This window comes from Schistocerca cancellata, chromosome 7 (assembly GCF_023864275.1).
Source record: "Schistocerca cancellata isolate TAMUIC-IGC-003103 chromosome 7, iqSchCanc2.1, whole genome shotgun sequence".
Lineage (NCBI taxonomy): Eukaryota > Metazoa > Arthropoda > Insecta > Orthoptera > Acrididae > Schistocerca > Schistocerca cancellata.
Window position 1 is genome coordinate 374,095,394 of NC_064632.1, and position 19,054 is coordinate 374,114,447.

The 19,054-nt window shown below is 46.2% G+C and overlaps 1 protein-coding gene across 3 annotated transcripts in view; it reads left to right on the forward strand.

Moving 5' to 3' along the window:
• LOC126092261 (uncharacterized) overlaps nt 1-19,054 on the forward strand; it is a 918,328-nt gene that overhangs the window by 655,106 nt on the left and 244,168 nt on the right. For all 3 annotated transcript variants that reach the window (XM_049907771.1, XM_049907774.1, XM_049907773.1), the window contains one exon: nt 7,157-7,897. In XM_049907771.1, coding sequence (XP_049763728.1) covers nt 7,540-7,897 — 358 coding nt within the window. In that variant the 5' untranslated portion in view covers nt 7,157-7,539. The remainder of the gene's footprint in view (nt 1-7,156; nt 7,898-19,054) is intronic.

Consider the following 19,054-nt stretch of genomic DNA (forward strand, 5'->3'; position numbering starts at 1 on the left):
ATATTCGTGTAGTACGTAAAGAAATATGAATGGTTCAGTTGGATCACGTTTTTTGCTTTGGGATGGATAGCGCTGTAATAATCACAAACATATGGCTCACAATTTTAGAGGAATAGTTGGTAACAGGTAGGTTTTTTTAAATTAAAATACAGAACGGTACGTTTGGACCTTTTATTTCGGTTGTTCCACTGTGATACATGTACCTTTGTGAACTTATCATTTCTGAGAACGCATGCTGTTACAGCGTGGTTACCTGTAAATACCACATTAATGCAATAAATGCTCAGAATGATGTCCGTCAACCTCAATGCATTTGGCAATACATGTAACGACATTCCTCTCAACAGCGAGTAGTTCGCCTTCCGTAATGTTCGCACATGCATTGACAATGCGCTGACGCTTGTTGTCAGGCGTTGTCGGAGAATCACGATAGCAAATATCCTTCAACTTTCCCCACAGAAAGAAATCCGGGGACGTCAGATCCGGTGAACGTGCGGGCCATGGTATGGTGCTTCGACGACCAATCCACCTGTCATGAAATATGCTATTCAATACCGCTTCAACCGCACGCTAGCTATGTGCCGCACATCCATCATGTTGGAAGTACGTCGCCATTCTGTCATGTAGTGAAACATCTTGTAGTAACATCGGTAGAACATTACGTAGGAAACCAGCATACATTGCACCATTTAGATTGCCATCGATAAAATGGGGACCAATTATCCTTCCTCCCATAATTCCGCACCATACATTAACCCGCCAAGGTCGCTGATGTTCCACTTGTCGCAGCCATTGTGCATTTTCTGTTGCCCAATAGTGCATATTATGCCGGTTTACGTTACCGTTGTTGGTGAATGATGCTTCGTCACTAAATAGAACGCGTGCAAAAAAATCTGTCGTCGTCCCGTAATTTCTCTTGTGCCCACTGGCAGAACTATACACGACGTTCAAAGTCGTCGCCATGCAATTCCTGGTGCATAGAAATATGGTACGGGTGCAATCGATGTTAATGTAGCATTCTCAACACGACGTTTTTGAGATTCCCGATTCTGGCGCAATTTGTCTGCTACTGATGTGCGGATTAGCCGCGACAGCAGCTAAAACACATACTCGAGTATCACCATTCGTTGTAGGTCGTGGTTGACGTTTCACATGTGCCTGAACACTTCGTGTTTCCTTAAATAACAACTATCCGGCGAACGGAACGGACCCTTAGATGATGTCGTCCAGGATATCGAGCAGCATACATAGCACACGCCCGTTGGGCATTTGATCACAATAGCCATACATCAACACGATATCGACCTTTCCGCAATTAGTAAACGGTCCCTTTTAACACGGGTAATGTATCCCGAAGCAAATACCGTCCGCACTGGTGGAATGTTACGCGATACCACGTACTTATACGTTTGTGACTATTACAGCGCCATCTATCACAAAGCGAAAAACGTGGTCCAACTAAAACATTCATATTTCTGTACGTACTACGCGAATATGTAATAAAAATGGGTGTTCCTATTTAAAAAAAGAAAACGTCGTTGATATCCGTTTGACCTATGGCAGCGCCATCTAGCGAGCCAACCATAGCACCATCTGGTTTCCCCTTTCAAGCTAGACGAGTTTCGTTCTTTGTAGTTTTTTCGTGTGATGTTTATTTCGTGAGATGTTTGGCCCGGTCACGGTCAATGGACCACCCTGCATAAGACAACACGTGTCTGGTGCAGTTGTTAGATCGGATACTGCTGCTACAATGGCAGGTTATGAAGATTGAAGTGAGTTTGAACGAGGTGTTATAGTCGGCGCACGAGCGATGGGACGCAGCATCTACGAGATAGCGATGAAGTGGGGATTTTCCCGTACGACCATTTCACGAGTGTACCATAACTATCAGAAATCCGGTAAAACATCTCATCTCCGACATCGCTGCGGCCTAAAAAAGATTCTGCCAGAACGGGACCAACGACGACTGAAGAGAATCGTTCAACGTGTCAGAAAGGCAACCCTTCAGCATATTGCTGCAGATTTCAGTACTGGGCCATCAGCAAGTGTCAGCGTGCGAATCATTTAATCAAACATCGTCGATATGGGGTTTACGCCTCGCGTGGGACCGTGAACACCGACATTGGACTGTTGATGGCTGAAAAAATGTTGCCTAGTCGGACGAGTCTTGTTTCAAATTTTATCGAGCGGATGGACGTGTACGGTTATGGAGACAACCGCATGAATCCATGGAACCTGCATGTCAGCAGGGGACTGTTCAAGCTGGTGGAGGCTCTCTAATAGTGCGAGGCGGGTACAGTTTGAGTGATATGACACCTGATACGTCTAGATACAAGTCTTGACAGGTGACACGTACGTGAGCATCCTGTCTGATCACCTGCATCCATTCATGTCCATTGTGCATTGCGACGGACTTAGGCAATTTAAGCAGGGCACTGCGACACACCACACGTCCAGAATTGCTACAGAATGTCTGCAGGAACACTCTTCTGAGTTTAAACACTTCCGCTGGCCACCAAACTCCCCAGACCTGAACATCATTGAGAATATTTGGGATGCCTTACAACGTGCTGTTGAGAAGAGATCTCCACCCCCTCCTACTCTTACGGATCTATGGACAGCCTTGCAGGATTCATGGTGTCAATTCCCTCCATTACTACTTCAGACATTAGTCGAGTCCATGTCACGTCGTGTTGCAGCACTTCTGCGTGCTCGCGGGGGCCCTACACGGTATTAGGCAGGTGTACCAATTTCTTTGGCTCTTCAGTGTAGCTGAAAAGTTTCTTCTTCGCGATGTGCTGTCGTTATCAAATAATAGATGGATGTAATCCGGGTAATATGCGCTTTGAGTTACGCTACCTCAAGGCATATACACAGTTTCTAACAGTAATAACTGATTTGCTGTGTTAAACTTTCAACATAAGATTGTACCTGTTAATGAGTAGATTATGAGAGCATTTTAAATTTTTAAATTTGGTCAATAACTATATGAAGTACTAAAAATCGAATCTTTGTTGCCCATTGAAGCCATTAGATAGACAACCTGCAACCGGTACCGATTAACCGATTTAGGTGTTTACTGATGTAGATTCATTGGACTGTATTCTTTCTCTTCGTTATAGGCCTGTATTGAGACACTGAACCTTAATATTCCTTGATTTCTAAGAAAACTCTATATATTTTGTTTACACTCTCATACAAGGTGCTTCAAAGCCTTTACATCAGACGTCGAGGGGCGATAAACGACGTTAAGGGCAAAATGTCCGATCATGCTTACCAGCGACTCTGGGCTTCCTATAGTACTCCACGGCCCTGAGACGATTAAATTTCACCGAACCAGCAGCGTTTACTAACCAGGTGTGCTGCATACTACCTACCCCACTAAACTGATAGTGATTTTCAACAAGAATACCTTAAGAATGAGTGTTTCTAAGAGGAGAAAGGTATTTTAGAAGCGATTCAGGAATTTTAATTTTGATGGGCCTTACCAATTTCGTATGGAGCAGATGACTGGATCGCAGGTAACACACAAGAGAGTGATGACATCCTACCACCTCTAACGGGCATTTTGTTTTGGGTCGTCTGTGTTCAGACTGATATGATGGGACCCGCCACGAATTCCTTTCCTGCGTTAAACTCGTCATTTGCAACCTACGTCCTCAATTATTTGTTGGATGTATTCCAATCTGTCTTCCCTTACAGATTTCCCCTCTACAACTCCTTTAGTACTGTGGAGATTATTCCCTGATGCCTTAACATATGTTCTATTACCCTGTCCTTCTTGTCACTGTTTCTCATATGTTTGTTTCCTCGCCGATTTCGTGGAGAATCTTCCCATTCCTTATCAGTCGACCTAATTTTCAACATCCTTCTATAGCACTACGTCTGAAACTCTTGTGTTGTCAATGTTCAGCTTTTCCTGTAGTCCACAATTCACACACATACAATGCTGTGCTCTAAACGTACAGTCTCAGAAATTTCTTTCTCAGATTAACTCCGGTATTTGGTAATAGCAGTTTTCTCTGGGAATGCCCTCTTTGGATGTGCTAATCCGCTTTTTACGTCCTCCTTGCATCGTACGTCATGGATTATTTTGCATCAAAGGTAGCAGCATTCCTTAATTTCGTCTATTTCGTGATCAACAGATTTGATTTTAAGCTTCTCGATTTTCTCATTTCTTCTACTTGTCATTAGTTTGATCTTTTTCCGGTTTGCTTTCGGTCCATGTTCTGTATTCATTAGACTGTTCATTCCATTTAACATATTTTGTAATCTATTGACTATATTATTATTTCAGTTCATTGGCTTTCGCTTCGTGCCCATACAGCTGTCTGAGTGAAAAGACGATACGACAGCGTGTTTGAGGTGACTTTCGAGTCAGTTGCGACGATCCGAATGCAAGGACAACACAACACCGAGTGCCCGAGCGGGGAAAGTCTCCGACCCGGGCGGCAATCGAACCCGGTCCCCTATGGTTAGCAATTTCTTGCGCTGATCCCTCATGTACGAGGCGGACTCCCTTATTCTTCATCTTGACTGAGGATAGCAATGTTATCAACGAATCTTATTGAAACCCTTTGACCCTGAGTTTCTATACCACTCTCGAATGTTCGTTGTATTACCCACATTGCTTCTTTGATGTATAGATTGAATAGTAGGGGTGAAAGACTGCATCCCTGTTTTGCACCCCTTTTGATCTTCTTTATCTTCCAATCTTTTGTTTCCTCTTGGTTCTTGTACTTATTGTACGTACATTACTTCCCTTTCCCTGTAGCTCACTTCTCCATTTACATTGTCGAACGTTTTTACCAGTTGGATGTGCCGCATAAGCGTGTCTTGATTTTTCTCGACCGTTGTTTCCACTACGAAGCGCAACGTCAGAACTGACTCAGAGTACCATCCCTTCTCGTAAAGTCAAACTGATCGTCATTTAATAGATCCTGAATTTTCTTTTCCATTCTCCCGTATATTATTCTTGTCAGGAGCTCGGATGCATGAGCTGTTAAGCTGGTTGTGGGATAGTTCTCGCACATATCTGCTGTTGCCATCTTCGGAATTGCGTGGGTGATGTTTTTCCGAAAATCTGATGGTGCGTCGCCAGTCTCATAGACCTCAGGTAGAAAACCAGCACCGAGCGAGGTGGCGCAGTGGCTAGCACACTGGAGTCGCATTCGGGAGGACGACGGTTCAATCCCGCGTCCGACCATCCTGATTTAGGTTTTCCGTGATTTCCCTAAATCGCTCTAGGCAAATGCCGGGACGGTTCCTTTGAAAGGTCACGGCCGACTTGCTTCCCCGTCCTTCCCTAATCCGATGAGACCGATGACCTCGCTGTCTGGTCTTCTCCCCGAAACAACCCAACAAAACCAACACAAAGGGACGCTTAGGATCGCTGGATAGTGTCAGCGAACATTTTGTCTTTGACAGAAGTTGTTCCCAGTAGGCCAGCCACTGTGGCCGAGCGGTCCTAGGAGTTTCAGCAGCTGCTGCTGCTACGGTCGCAGGTTCGAGTCCTGCCTCGGGCATGGATGTGTGTGATGTCCTTAGGTTAGTTATGTTTAGGTAGTTCTAAGTCTAGGGGACTGATGACCTCCCAAGGGAACTTCCCCATCGCACCCCCCTCAGATTTAGTTATAAGTTGGCACAGTGGATAGGCCTTGAAAAACTGAACACAGATCAATCGCGAAAACAGGAAGAAGTTGTGTGGAACTATGAAAAAAAGAAGCAAAATATAAAACTGAGTAGTCCATGCGCAAGATAGGCAACATCTGAGGTCAGGAGCGCCGTGGTCCCGTGGTTAGCGTGAGCAACTGCGGAACGAAAGGTCCTTGGTTCAAGTCTTCCCTCGAGTGAAAAGTTTTAATTTTTAATTTTCAGACAATTATCAAAGTTCAGGCACTCAAACACAATCAACTTCGCTCTGCAAAATTCCAGGACATGTTCCGATTTGCTTGGACATATCCAGGATTTGACGGTCTAGACACGGAAAAATTTGAAAACGTTAAAACCATGTTTGACAGTGCACAGGGAAAACTGTGTGACTGTGAAACTGTTGCATTCATTTGTTGCAGTTTATGTGACAAACTCTTATGTTTTCATCACTTTTTTGGGAGTGATTATCACATCCACAAGAAAACCTAAATCGAGCAAGGTAGAAGAATCTTTTTACCCATTTGCCAAGTGTACAAGTTAGGTGGGTCGACAACATATTCCTCTCATGTGACGCACATGCCGTCACCAGTGTCGTATAGAATATATCAGACGTGTTTTCCTGTGGAGGAATCGGTTGACGTATGGCCTTGCGATCAAATGTTCTCGGTGCCCATTGGAGAGGCACGTCCTTTCATCTATTAATCGCTCGGTTTTGCGGTGCGGTCGCAAAACACAGACACTAAACTTATTACTGTGAACAGAGACGTCAATGAACGAACGGACGGATCATAACTTTGCGAAAATAAAGAAAGTAAACTTTTCACTCGAGGGAACACTTGAACCAAGGACGTCTCGTTCCGCAGCTGCTCACGCTAACCACGGCGCACCTGAGCTCACATGATCCTTGATGTTGCCTATCTTGCGCATGGACTACTCAGTTTGTATATTTTGCTTATTTTTTTCATAGTTCCACACAACTTCTTCCTGTTTTCTGGACTGATCTGTGTTCAGTTTTTGAAGGCCTATCCACTGTGCCAACTTATAGCTAAATGTGAGGGGGGTGCGATGGGGAGGTTCCCTTGTCAGATGTTAAGTCCCATAGTGCTTAGAGCCATTTGAACCATTTTGAACCATCTTCCCAGTATCGAGATCTCTGAAGTGTAGACGTTTGACAGAAAGGCTTTGACACAGGCTGTATATGAAATATTTCTACCAAAAAGCGATGGAATAATCTATTGAAATGACAACATTTTTGGGCTACGCTGTGCTGGTGCTGTTGAGCGACTGCGTTGAGTGCTCGACAGCACGTGCAGCGGACAGCGCCTTCGATCGCGGTGGCGACATATCGTCACGCGCTGCGCTGCCTTGTCGGGAGCAGCGCGGCTCGCCCGCCGCATGCGGACGGTGGTCGTGAGCCCGTGCAGGAAGCCGCCAGCCATTGTGCGCCCGCTACGGCGTCGCTACGCCTCCTACATGACACTAAGCGCCTGCTTTCTTCCCGCAGGACACGACGCCGCCCGGCCTCATCCCCACACCGACAGCCGTGTGCAGCCGGAGGGACCGGAAGAGTGGAGACATCGCTGCGCGCCTGCGTACTGTGGGAAATAAGTCTCGACTCTCTCCCCGCGAGAGGAAGTGTCGAGATGTGATTTCTCGAGGAGAGGGTGCAGTGCGTGGCGAATGAGATGGTCAGTCTGGCCGGGACTGGTGATCTGTCGGAGACGGGTTTCGGAGTAGAGTGCGCGGTGTGCAGTCGCGAGAACGCTGCCGCTCGTCGGCCTGCCGGTGACCTGTCGTGAAGTCGGAACTGCCCCGTCGGCGAGGGTGACGGAAGTGCCGGTGCGGACGGAAATGCGGCTCTGAGGAGCGGAAGTGGAACCCGGCAGGATGTCGTCCATCTCGGGGCGCAGCGGGCGCAGCTCGGGCTCGTCGGGCGGGCGGCGCTCGACGACGATGCCGACGTACACGCACCAGCACCCGGCGCCCGCGGCCGCGGCGGCGCGCATGCCGCTGTCGGCGAGCCTGGAGCTGCGCGCGAGCGAGCGCCTGACGCCGCGCCACTTCCTGGACAAGTACTCGCTGCCGCGCGTCGTGCGCGTCTCCTGGCTGCCCGGCCCGCAGCCGCAGCCGCTGCTGCTGTTCCGCCAGTACCGCAGCGCCAAGGTGCAGGCGCGCAGTCTCGCGGCCGCCGCCCGCGCGCCCAAGGTGCAGGGGCCCGCGCTCGTGCTGCCCGCCTCCTACACAGGTAGGCCGCAGTCTTCCTCTCTGAAAGCGTCACTGTCTTTCCGTGTTCTCTCTGTAAAAAATATTTTTCCTCTCTGAAGATGATCAGTGACCGAAATCATTTATGAACAAATACATTACTGGCCATTAAACTTGCTACACCAAGAAGAAATGCAGATGATAAACGGGTATTCATTGCACAAATATATTATACTAGAACTGACATGTGATTACGTTTTCACGCAATTTGGGTGCATAGATAGTGAGAAATCAGTACCCAGAACAACCATCTGTGGCCGTAATGACGGCCTTGATACGCCTGGGCATTGAGTCGGACAGAGCTTGGATGGCGTGTACAGGTACAGCTGCCCATGCAGCTTCAACACGATGCCACAGTTCATCAAGAGTAGTTCAAAATGGCTCTGAGCACTATAGGACTTAACTGCTGAGGTCATCAGTCCCCTAGAACTTAGAACTACTTAAACCTAACTAACCTAAGTACATCACACACATCCATCCCCGAGGCAGGATTCGAACCTGCGACCGTAGCGGTCGCGCGGTTCCAGACTGTAGCGCCTAGAACCGCTCGGCCACTCCGGCCGGCTCATCAAGAGTAGTGACTGGCGTATTGTGGCGAACCACTTGTTCGGCCACCATTGACCAGACGTTTTCATTTGGTGAGATATCTGGAGAATGTGCTGGCCAGGGCAGCAGGCGATTATTTTCTGTATCCAGAAAGGCCCTACAGGACTTGCAACATGCGGTCGTGCATTATCCTGCTGAAATGTAGGGTTTCGCAGGGATCGAATGAAGGGTAGAGCCACGGGTAGTAACACATCCACTGTTCAAAGTGCCGTCAATGCGAACAAGAGGTGACCGAGACGTGTAACCAATGCTACCCTATACTACCACGCCGGGTGATACGCCAGTTGTATGGCGATGACGAATACACGCTTCCAGTGTGCGTTCACCGCGATGTCGCCAAACAGGGATGCGACCTTCATGATTCTGTAAACAGAACCTGGATTAATCCGAAAAAGTGACGTTTTGCCATTCGTGCACCCAGGTTCGTCGTTGAGTACACCATCGCAGGCGCTCCTGTCTGTGATGCAGCGTCGAGGGTAGCCGCAGCCATGGTCTCCGAGCTGATAGTCCATGCTGCTGTAAACGTCATCGAACTGTTCGTGCAGATGGTTGTTGTGTTGCAAACGTCCCCATCTGTTGACTCAGGGATCGAGACGTGGCTGCACGATCCTTTAGAGCCATGCGTATAAGATGCCTGTCATCTCGACTTCTAGTGATACGAGGCTGTTGGGATCCAGCTCGGCGTTCCGTATTACCCTCCTGAACCCACCGATTCCATATTCTGCTAACAGTCATTGGATTTCGACCAACTCGATCAGCAATGTTACGATGCGATAAACCGCAATCGCAATAGGCTGCAATCCGACCTTTATCAAAGTCGGAAACGTGATGGTACGCATTTCTCCTTTTTACACGAGGCATCACAACGTTTCACCAGGCAACGCCGGTCAACTGCTGTTTGTGTATGAGAAATCGGTTGCAAACTTTCCTCATGTCAGCACGTTGTAGGTGTCGCCACTGGCACCAACCTTATGTGAATGCTCTGAAAAACTAATCATTTGCATATCACAGCATCTTCTTGTTGTCGGTTAAATTTCGCGTCTGTAGCACGTCATCTTCGTGGTGTAAATGGTTCAAATGGCTCTGTGCACTATGGGATTTAACATTTATGGTCATCAGTCCCTTAGAACTTAGAACTACTTAAACTTATTTAACCTAAGGACATCACACAACACCCACTCATCATGAGGCAGAGAAAATCCCTGACCCCGCCGGGAATCGAACCCGGGAACCCGGGCGTGGTAAGCGAGAACGCTACCGCACGACCACGAGCTGCGGACTTCGTGGTGTAGCAATTTTAATGGCCATTAGTGTAATCTCCAAGACAGCACTGTGTTCATCACGCACTTTACCAAATACGCTCCAAGTGGGAAAAAAAATCTGAATGGGACGGAATCGGATGTTCTGAGCGCTCTCTGATCCTCACCCCCCCCTCCTTTCCTCCGTCCTTTTCTTGGGCTCCCTCTCCCCCCCCCCCCCTCCATACTCTTTTTTCCCCACCTACCCTCTCTCTGCCCCCCTTCTCTCCCCCGAGTCCTTTTGCATTTCCCTCCTCTGCCTTTTCCCATTTCCTCTCGCGTCTGCCCTGCCCCTCCCCCCTTATGAGTCCTCTCCCTCCTTTGGTTCCGCCCCCCTTTCGTTTTTCCTCTCCTCCCTCCTTGTTTTCCCCCTCATCTGTCCAAGTCCCCTCCCCCCCCCCCCATCTGCCCTTGGCTAGGGTGTGTCATCTTTGTGCCGACATTTTCGTGTAGTGTTTACAGTGAGTGTTCAGTGTTGTGTGTCTTTTCGGAAGCGTTGCGAACGGACATCATACTGTCGCTGGGTATGATTTTTATATCTCTTGCAAACAGAAACCAGACTGTCGCCATGTTTTTTAATTGTCTGTCTACTGTGTTACTTGTCTGCTTCCTGTATATTTTATTACCATTCTCAACCCTTCGCTTTATGTTTTAACGTTCCCCAATTTTCCGCCGTTTTACAATGTAAGTCACCGTTTTATCGCCTGCTTTTATTGCTTCTTATCTTCTTCTTACGTTTTAAAAAGGCTGTAGGCTGCAGAGCAGCGTACTAAGCTGCTGCCAGCCCGCTCCCTTCGGGGGAAATCGAAATTCAATAAAGTAAAAAAAAAAAAAAAAAAAAAAAAAACGTTTTCGCCAGTCTGTGATGGCTCACCTGAAGATGACTGGCAGGTGCCCAGTTAAAATATCGTGCGAAGTATTGAACGACGACCGGTTGCAAGCCCGAAATTAGTTTGAACAGTCAATTCGCAGGGAAAATTTTAAAATTCACATCAGATAAATTAGCATCGAACGTCTTGAGTCCGAGCTTGTTCTCCGTCCGTAGTGACGTCGTCGTCGGCGGGTCGTTAAACGCTAATTCTTCTTTCCGGATATGTTGGTCAGCACTGCAGTGGATCCCCGGCAGCAGGTGGTGACCAGTACGGGTGGTTATGGTTATGGCGCGCTGCGGCCAGCCAGTGGGCAGGGCTGGCTGTCGCGCCCCCGCGCCGCCTCTCTCCCTCACACACACACACCTCCTCATTTCCATTCCACCGGCGGCTCGTATTTCAGACACTCAACTGTTGGCCGGCCCACGCCCCGCGGTCACGACGGGCGATAACTCTCGCCGCCGCGCCGTAGACAATGTAGCTGCGCCTAAAACGCCTAATAACTCCGCGGCCGGCGGCGCGGCCGTTCATTTTGGGTGGTTTTGGGACGATCGTGCCATCTGTTAGCCGACGGTGGAACCCACGCCGCCAGCTGCGCTCCGACGTTCCACCAAGGTCGCACAGACGGCACTTCATCTCCGCCGTACAAAAGGTATCCCAAAAATTCACCAAATAATAGCCACCAGATCGCATAGCTGGCAGTGATGGTAGGAAAAGAATGTTTGCAACATTGACAAGTCACTTTTTTTCGGTTACATTATACAGTGTGTTTCGAATAAGCTGGGCATCTCCAGTACTTCTAAAATGTTTTCCAGAATCGTGCTCTGACACAATGGCCATATGTCAAACAACTCACACTGTGGACCAAGGCCCGACCATACGATTAGGTTCCCAGCTATGTTATTGGCTCGAAGACTGAAGTAAGATAACCTAGCACGTTGTCTTCGACGGCGAGTGTTCATCGGAGACAACGCAATCGTCAGGAATGACCCAGGGAAGTGTGATAGGATCTCATTTATTCTTTACTTACATCAGTGATCTGACGGACAGGATAAGCAGGAATTTACGGCGCTGCTGCTGTGGTTCACGGGAAGGTATCGTCGTTGCTGACTGTAGGACTACACAAGACGACTTAGGCAAGATTATTAGTCGTTTTCATTAATGGCAGTTTGTTCTAAATGTAGAAAAATGTAAGTTAATGCGGATGTTTAGAAAGAACAATCCTGTAACTTTCGAATACAGCATTACTAGGGTGCAGCGTGGTACAGTCACATCGATTAAATATTTAGGTGTAAGAACTTTCGGCATTGCACCGCGTCAGCAATCGTAAGTATTGAAATAATTATGAAAAATCCACCTCGATTGCACAAACTACCTGGTGTTTACCTAGGTTTCAGCGTGGGTAACCACGCCTTCTTCAGAACAAATATAAAACAGCTTGCCTAAATAGGCATAGTCAAAGGCTAAAATCAACACCTACAGCGGCAAGACCCCATAAAAATATGTACCAAGTCAATAATATAACTTATCTCAACCCTGTGTGTGCTGCCTCGCCCCAGCCAACGTACGATGGTCACAGGCTCTCCACCGCTGAAACCTAGGTAAACACCAGATAGTTTGTGCAATCGAGGCGGATTTTTCATAATTAATTAGGTGTAACATTGCAAAGCGATATGAAATGGAATGAACACGTCAGGTTGATAGCAGGGGAGGCGAATGCTCGACTCGTTTTATTGGGAGAATTTTGGGAAAGTGGAGCTCGTCAATAAAAGAGACTGCGTGGAGAACGCTGCTGCGACCCAGTCTTGAGTAGTGTTCGAGTGTTTGGGATCCGCACTAGCTAGGATTAAAGGAAGACATCGTAGCAATTCTGTGGCTTGCTGCTAGACTTTTTACCAGTAGGTTCAGTCAGCACGCATGGATTTCGGGGATGCTTCGTGAACTCAAATGGGAATTCCTGGAAGGAAGAAGACTCGCTTTTCGCAAAGCGCTATTGTGGGAATGTAGAAAACCAATCTTTGAAGTCCACGGCAGAGCGATTCTACTGCTGCTAACTTACATTTCGCGTAATGACCATGAAGATAAGACGAGACAGATTCAGGCTTGTACAGAGGCTTTTAGACAGTCTTTTTTTTCCTGACTGTATTTTCGAGTGGAACCGGGAAGGGAATGACCAGCAGTGGCACGTGGAATCCTCCGCCATGCACTGTACGGTGCTGAGGAAGTTTGGCCGCCGAGTTGCAAGCGTTTCCAGTTGACGTCGTATTAGGCGACTTGTGTGGCGATGGTGATGGAATGATGATGAGGTCAACACAACACCCAGTTCCCGAATGGAGAAACTCTCCGACCCGGCTGGGCATGGAAACCGGGCTCACTGCATGGCAGATCAGCTAAGGGGGAGGTCACACGTATAACAGTTATCTAGGTACATATGATCATGACTGGAATTTGTCCTGTAGCTAATATCGTATTTTTATCCCAGAAGATGTACGTTGTTTGACCGAAACCAGTAGTTTAATAAACTGATATACGGCTATTTTTACATTCAGGTATATGTACTAGTCGATTGATTCCGCTTATAACTCATTGACATTGTCGTAATGGTGTATTAATTTGCTGTGTTTGTGGAATACACAATTTTACATTTATGTACATTTAAAATAAGTTGCTATCTGCCACGTCATTAATATACAATACGAACAGCAGGGCTTCAACATACAGCGTGATCAAAAAGTCAGTATAAATCTGAAAACTTAATAAACCTCGGAATAATGTAGATAGAGAGGTAAAAATTGACACACATGCTTGGAATGACATGGGGTTTTATTAGAACAAAAAAAAAACTAAGTTCACAAATGTCCGACAGATGGCGCGTGATTGTGGTTTTGTAACTGCTACCGTGACGGGTGAGAGGTACGCCGATATGTTACAGAATCGCATCATCCCCAGCCTGACTGATAAACATATGCTGGAACGTACGATGTTTATGCAGGATGGCGCTCCACCCCATATTGCTAGACGCGTGAAAGATCTCTTGCGCGCGTCGTTTGGTGATGATCGTGTGCTCAGCCGCCACTTTCGTCATGCTTGGCCTCCCAGGTCCCCAGACCTCAGTCCGTGCGATTATTGGCTTTGGGGTTACCTGAAGTCGCAAGTGTATCGTGATCGACCGACATCTCTAGGGATGCTGAAAGACAACATCCGACGCCAATGCCTCACCATAACTCCGGACATGCTTTACAGTGCTGTTCACAACATTATTCCTCGATTGCAGCTATTGTTGAGGAATGATGGTGGACATATTGAGCATTTCCTGTAAAGAACATCATCTTTGCTTTGTCTTACTTTGTTATGCCAATTATTGCTATTATGATCAGATGAAGCGCCATCTGTCGGACATTTTTTGAACTTTTGTATTTTTTTAGTTCTAATAAAACCCCATGTCATTCCAAGCATGTGTGTCAATTTGTACCTCTCTATCTACATTCTTCTGTGATTTATTCAGTTTTCAAATTTATACTGACTTTTTGATCACCCGGTACTTCCCTTGCGCACGCCTGAAGTTACTTCAGCTTCTGACGGTGTTGACGTTCCTCTTATAACCTTGTAAAAGGGATACATTGCGAAAAACAGTGCAGATAATAACGTTCTAGCACCTGCTGTTTCCCTTTGCTATTTGTTATACGCGCACTATAGAGTGTGGCATACTTGGAAGACCGATATATCTCCTTCTATATGTTACGATATTGGGTATTATGACGTGCTTCTACCACCGGATTTCGCCCCCTCTACCTGTCGTCTCCAATTGTCCGGCGTCCTCTGCCACACATGACGTTCAGTACAATACAAAAATAGCGGCTCAAGTCGAAGGCCGCCTTCTGCCAAGGCTGCCTTGTCTGCTGTATTTTTAATCGAAGCAGACCAAGTAATTTCAGCTTTTATTGATTGATTAATTATTTCGTAAAATTACAAGGCGCGGGACAGATTTGTTGCCTTGTTCCTGCGGTAACCTACTTCCTTTTTCTTGCGCTCTCATTACCAGGGACATGCCTCTGGGGCCGCGGGCCATCATTCTCTAGTGCTGCAGCTGTTCGCAGTTCTGCACAGGCTCGGTGTTTTATGCTTATACTTCTTCACGCTAAGCACGTGTGCTGCATCTTCGTTGCGATTCCTCCACTTTCTGGTGGACGTCCTGCAAGGTACGATTCGACTGAAAAATTTGAAACTAATTAAGAGGTTGAAACCAGTTAACTGGAAACTGTGTGAGTACGTGTGTGTGTGTGTGTGTGTGTGTGTGTGTGTGTGTGTGTGTGTGTGTGTGTTTGTGTGACAAAACCTCTCGCTACCAATGTGACAGCAAGTACTTTTAATGTCTGGGAAAGATCATCATTGTTCGTACACCGCGATCGCAGTGTAGACACTTTTATTGTCCCAAGATGACCCGCTTCAACAGCCTCATGCTGCCGTCGTCTGATCTTATGGAACTAGTCAAAGCATATAAGACACTCCCCACCTATACATGTCTTGAAAAAAATCCAGTTGATAAAACGCACGCAGTTGGTAAAATGTGCACAGTTGACAAAATCAACTGGATCTTTATCAATACATGTACAGATGGGGAATACCTTTTATGCTTTGACTAGTTCTATAAGATCAGATGATGGCAACATAAGACTGGTGAAACTGGTCATCTTGGAACAATAAAAGTGTCTACACTATGATCGCGGCGTACGAAGTGTGTTCATTACCAAACATACCGGCCGCCCAACAGCACAGCACGTGTACCTTTTAAATTCCGATTACAGTGTCTGATCTAAACTTACCTTTGCTACCCTACTTTTAATTTATCTGAAACGCATACGACTGTCTGTAAATGAAATGGAAAATAAAGAATGGTTTTCAATAACACTCACAAAGCCTTTGTCAAGAAACAATCGTACGCAATGACTAACTGTTGCTTAATGAAAATATGCCCCGTTACAAAACGCATCCACTGAATTTATATGACATTTTGTAAATGAAAACTGTTTCTAATTTCGTCTCAAAATGTTCATTTAGGTCTTACTTTACAACGGATAACCTGCCTCTGCACAGACTCACTGCAAGAATGATGAGGTGAAATAAATCCCCGCGCGGTAGTTTGCCTTTTTACCTTATTTTTCAGGCTGGTTTTTGTTTTTTAAACTTTTGTTCCTTTCCTGAAAATATGGTTCACTGATCACGCAATAGACCAAGGCGTGACAGTACAGGTTTTGCTAACTCTATTTCTTCATCTAATAATGGGGATAAACTTCGAGAAATATCTATAAATGAATAGGAAAGTACTCTGAAATTATACGTAATCCTTTTAATGACAGCAAAGAAACTGGAACGAACATGAAAGATAACCTTTTATAGCATTATCATTAATTGTAAAATTATCTTTTACACACACAAATATTTAGGGTATGTAAAATTACCGTTTACTCTCCTAATGAAACACTTTTAACTGACAATGGTGGGCGTAAACTCATTAGAATACTGATCACTTGACTGATAATGCATCCTGGATGCTAAAATGTAGATATTGTTAGACACAATGAAATTTTCACACTACAATACTTCGCAGTTAGCGCTTACAGCAAATGAATATTGACGCTTGTTACCTTCTGCCAAAACAATCGTCTCTTTCAAATGATTCAAATGGCTCTGAGCACTGTGGGACTTAACATCTGAGGTCATCAGTCCCCTAGAACTTAGAACTACTTAAACTTAACTAACCTAAGGACATCACACACATCCATGCCCGAGGCAGGATTCGAACCTGCGACCGTAGAGGTCGCGCGTTTCCGGACTGAAGCGCCTAGAACCGCTTGGCCACAGCGGCCGGCCAATCGTTTCTCTAAAAAATCATGTCAAAATCATTTTCTATCTCCAATCATATCAGGGAACATCTCAAATTTCCTTTCTGTGCGGCACTTCCGCCATGACGCAACATTCTCTCTCTCGCTCTCTGGCCGACAAGTGCTACTGACTCTTTCTATCGTCCCTCTGCTAAATAATACAAACTCTGGTAGCCAAAGAATGGCACTCATGTGTTCAGGCACACAAAGATGTTCGTAGTGGCAAACGTTCCACAACTGTGATTTCTTTTGATTTTTATATTCAAAGATACGCCAAGTGGCAAACATACCATATAAACTCTGTTTTATCGTGATATTTACATTTTTTAGAATCATTTGTCTTAATATAGATACCTTTCAACTTTAATTATTCGTTATTACCCAAAATTGTAATAAGAAAAATTACAGGTCATCAGTTTTCGAAGTAGTCCTAATAACAATAATGTCGTGTGACGAGGGCCTCCCGTCGGGCAGACCGCTCGCCTGGTGCAAGTCTTTCGATTTGACGCCACTTCCGCGACTTTCGCGTCGATGGGGATGAAATGATGATGATTGGGACAACACAACACCCAGTCCCTGAGCGGAGAAAATCTCCGACCCAGCCGAGAATCGAACCCGGGCTCTTAGGATTGACACTCTGTCGCGCTGACCACTTTTTTTTTATCTCATTTTGCTCTATATTGGTCGATGAATTTGTTCGTGGCGGACGTCCGATGACAGCCGTTCAGGTTCTTTGTTGATCCGTTCACTCAGTTTTTTATTACACATGGTAGCTAACCCTCTGACCAAGCACGCTGAGCTACCGTGCCGGCACCCCTCAGCTACCGGGGAATGTAGTCCTCATGACTCGTAATGCAAGCATTCCAACGCTTCGGAATTTCATGGACCGTGAGAAGAATTCTTTTGGTTGTGAATACAGCCACGCGCGCACAGTTGTTTTGACCTCTTCGTCGCTTGTGTGTTCGAGACATTGAAATTCGATATCCTTTAGTGTTCCTGCGGTTGATCAGGCAGTATGAAGACGAGCATTGTCGTGTTGCAACAAAACACCTGCAATCAGAGGGTAATAAACTGTCGGCTCACTTCTCCAAGTGACTGAACTCCTCTAATTTTACGTTCGTGGTCCTAACGCTAGCTGCAGTGCGTAGGAGTAATGAAATACGACTGTCTGCTATAAACAAGACGCTTCTCCTAACATCTGCCATTGCAGATGTTCGTCTCGGCACTGAATCGTATATTAAGCGCAAGAGTGTTACGGAGACGGTTACAAAGTACCGTCGGAGGCTCTTCTAGAGAGGCGTTATCACGTAGCAACTTACTGTTAAAATTCCGATCGTTTAACTTCCAACAAGAGCCGAGCACCACTTGACGTACTCCCACATGTATTTCTTCTTCGCGTGGTATTACAATGTTTCGTATATCTTAGCCACTTCAACAGGATTACCCCATTCTGATCCCTGCATTGCGGTTCTTCGGCATCTTCTAACTGTAAGAGTTTTTGTATCCTTCTCCGCATTGTCTATCCACCGCTTTCTTGGTGTTTGTTTTCTTCCAGATAACGTCCGTTCATTTTTTTGTCTTTGTTCCAGCGCCCCTCCCTAAAAGCGTGTACGAGCTAGGCTATTCTCATACTTTTTACTGTTCTTCCAACGTCAGCTCTTTGTGTAAGGCCGTCCAATTCAGCATTCACTCTAAATCTTCATGCACCATTCTTACCCCGAACTTCTCCACAGATCTCGCGCAGCGCCCTGTGTCCAAATATTCTGAACAGCTGCTCTTGTGTACTCATTCGTAAATTGCGACTCAGCCAGCCACCTTGTACACGTATAGTTATAGTTTAATCTGTCTATTTAATATCCTGGAAGCATCGACCTCTGCTTAAGATGCAGAATTCTGTTTGAGTTCGCTTGGCGTGTATCCTCTCAATATAAGGGGCTGGATAGTATAGGTTCTGTGCATGTTCAACATCCGTCTCCATAGCTGGGTGGTAACCGGCACGGTAGCTCAGCATGTACGGTCAGAGGGATAGCTGCCCTCTGTAATTAAAAAAAAATTAAAAAAAAAAACAAAGTGGATCAACGATGAACTTGAACAAGCGTCATGGGACGTCCGCCCCGAACAAATACACGACCAATAATGAACAAAATGAGATTTTAAAGAAAGTGGTCAGTGCGGCTGACTGTAATGCGGGGGACCCGGGTTCAATTCCCAGTACGGCCAGATACATTTTCCTTGGTGAGAGGACTGGGACGGGCGCATTCTGCTTCATGAGACCAACTGAGGAGCTGCTTGACCGGGTAGTAGCTGTTCTATAGTCAACAAACCCGACAGCAACTGAGAGAGCGGTGTATTGATCACAGGCCCCTCCATTATGCATGCATTGATGCAGTTGGTAGAAGATGACACGGGAATAAGTCGAGCGCGATTGGCTTTGTGGAAGATAACTTTTGCTTACGTTTACCTACATGTTCAAAACTGTAGCCTA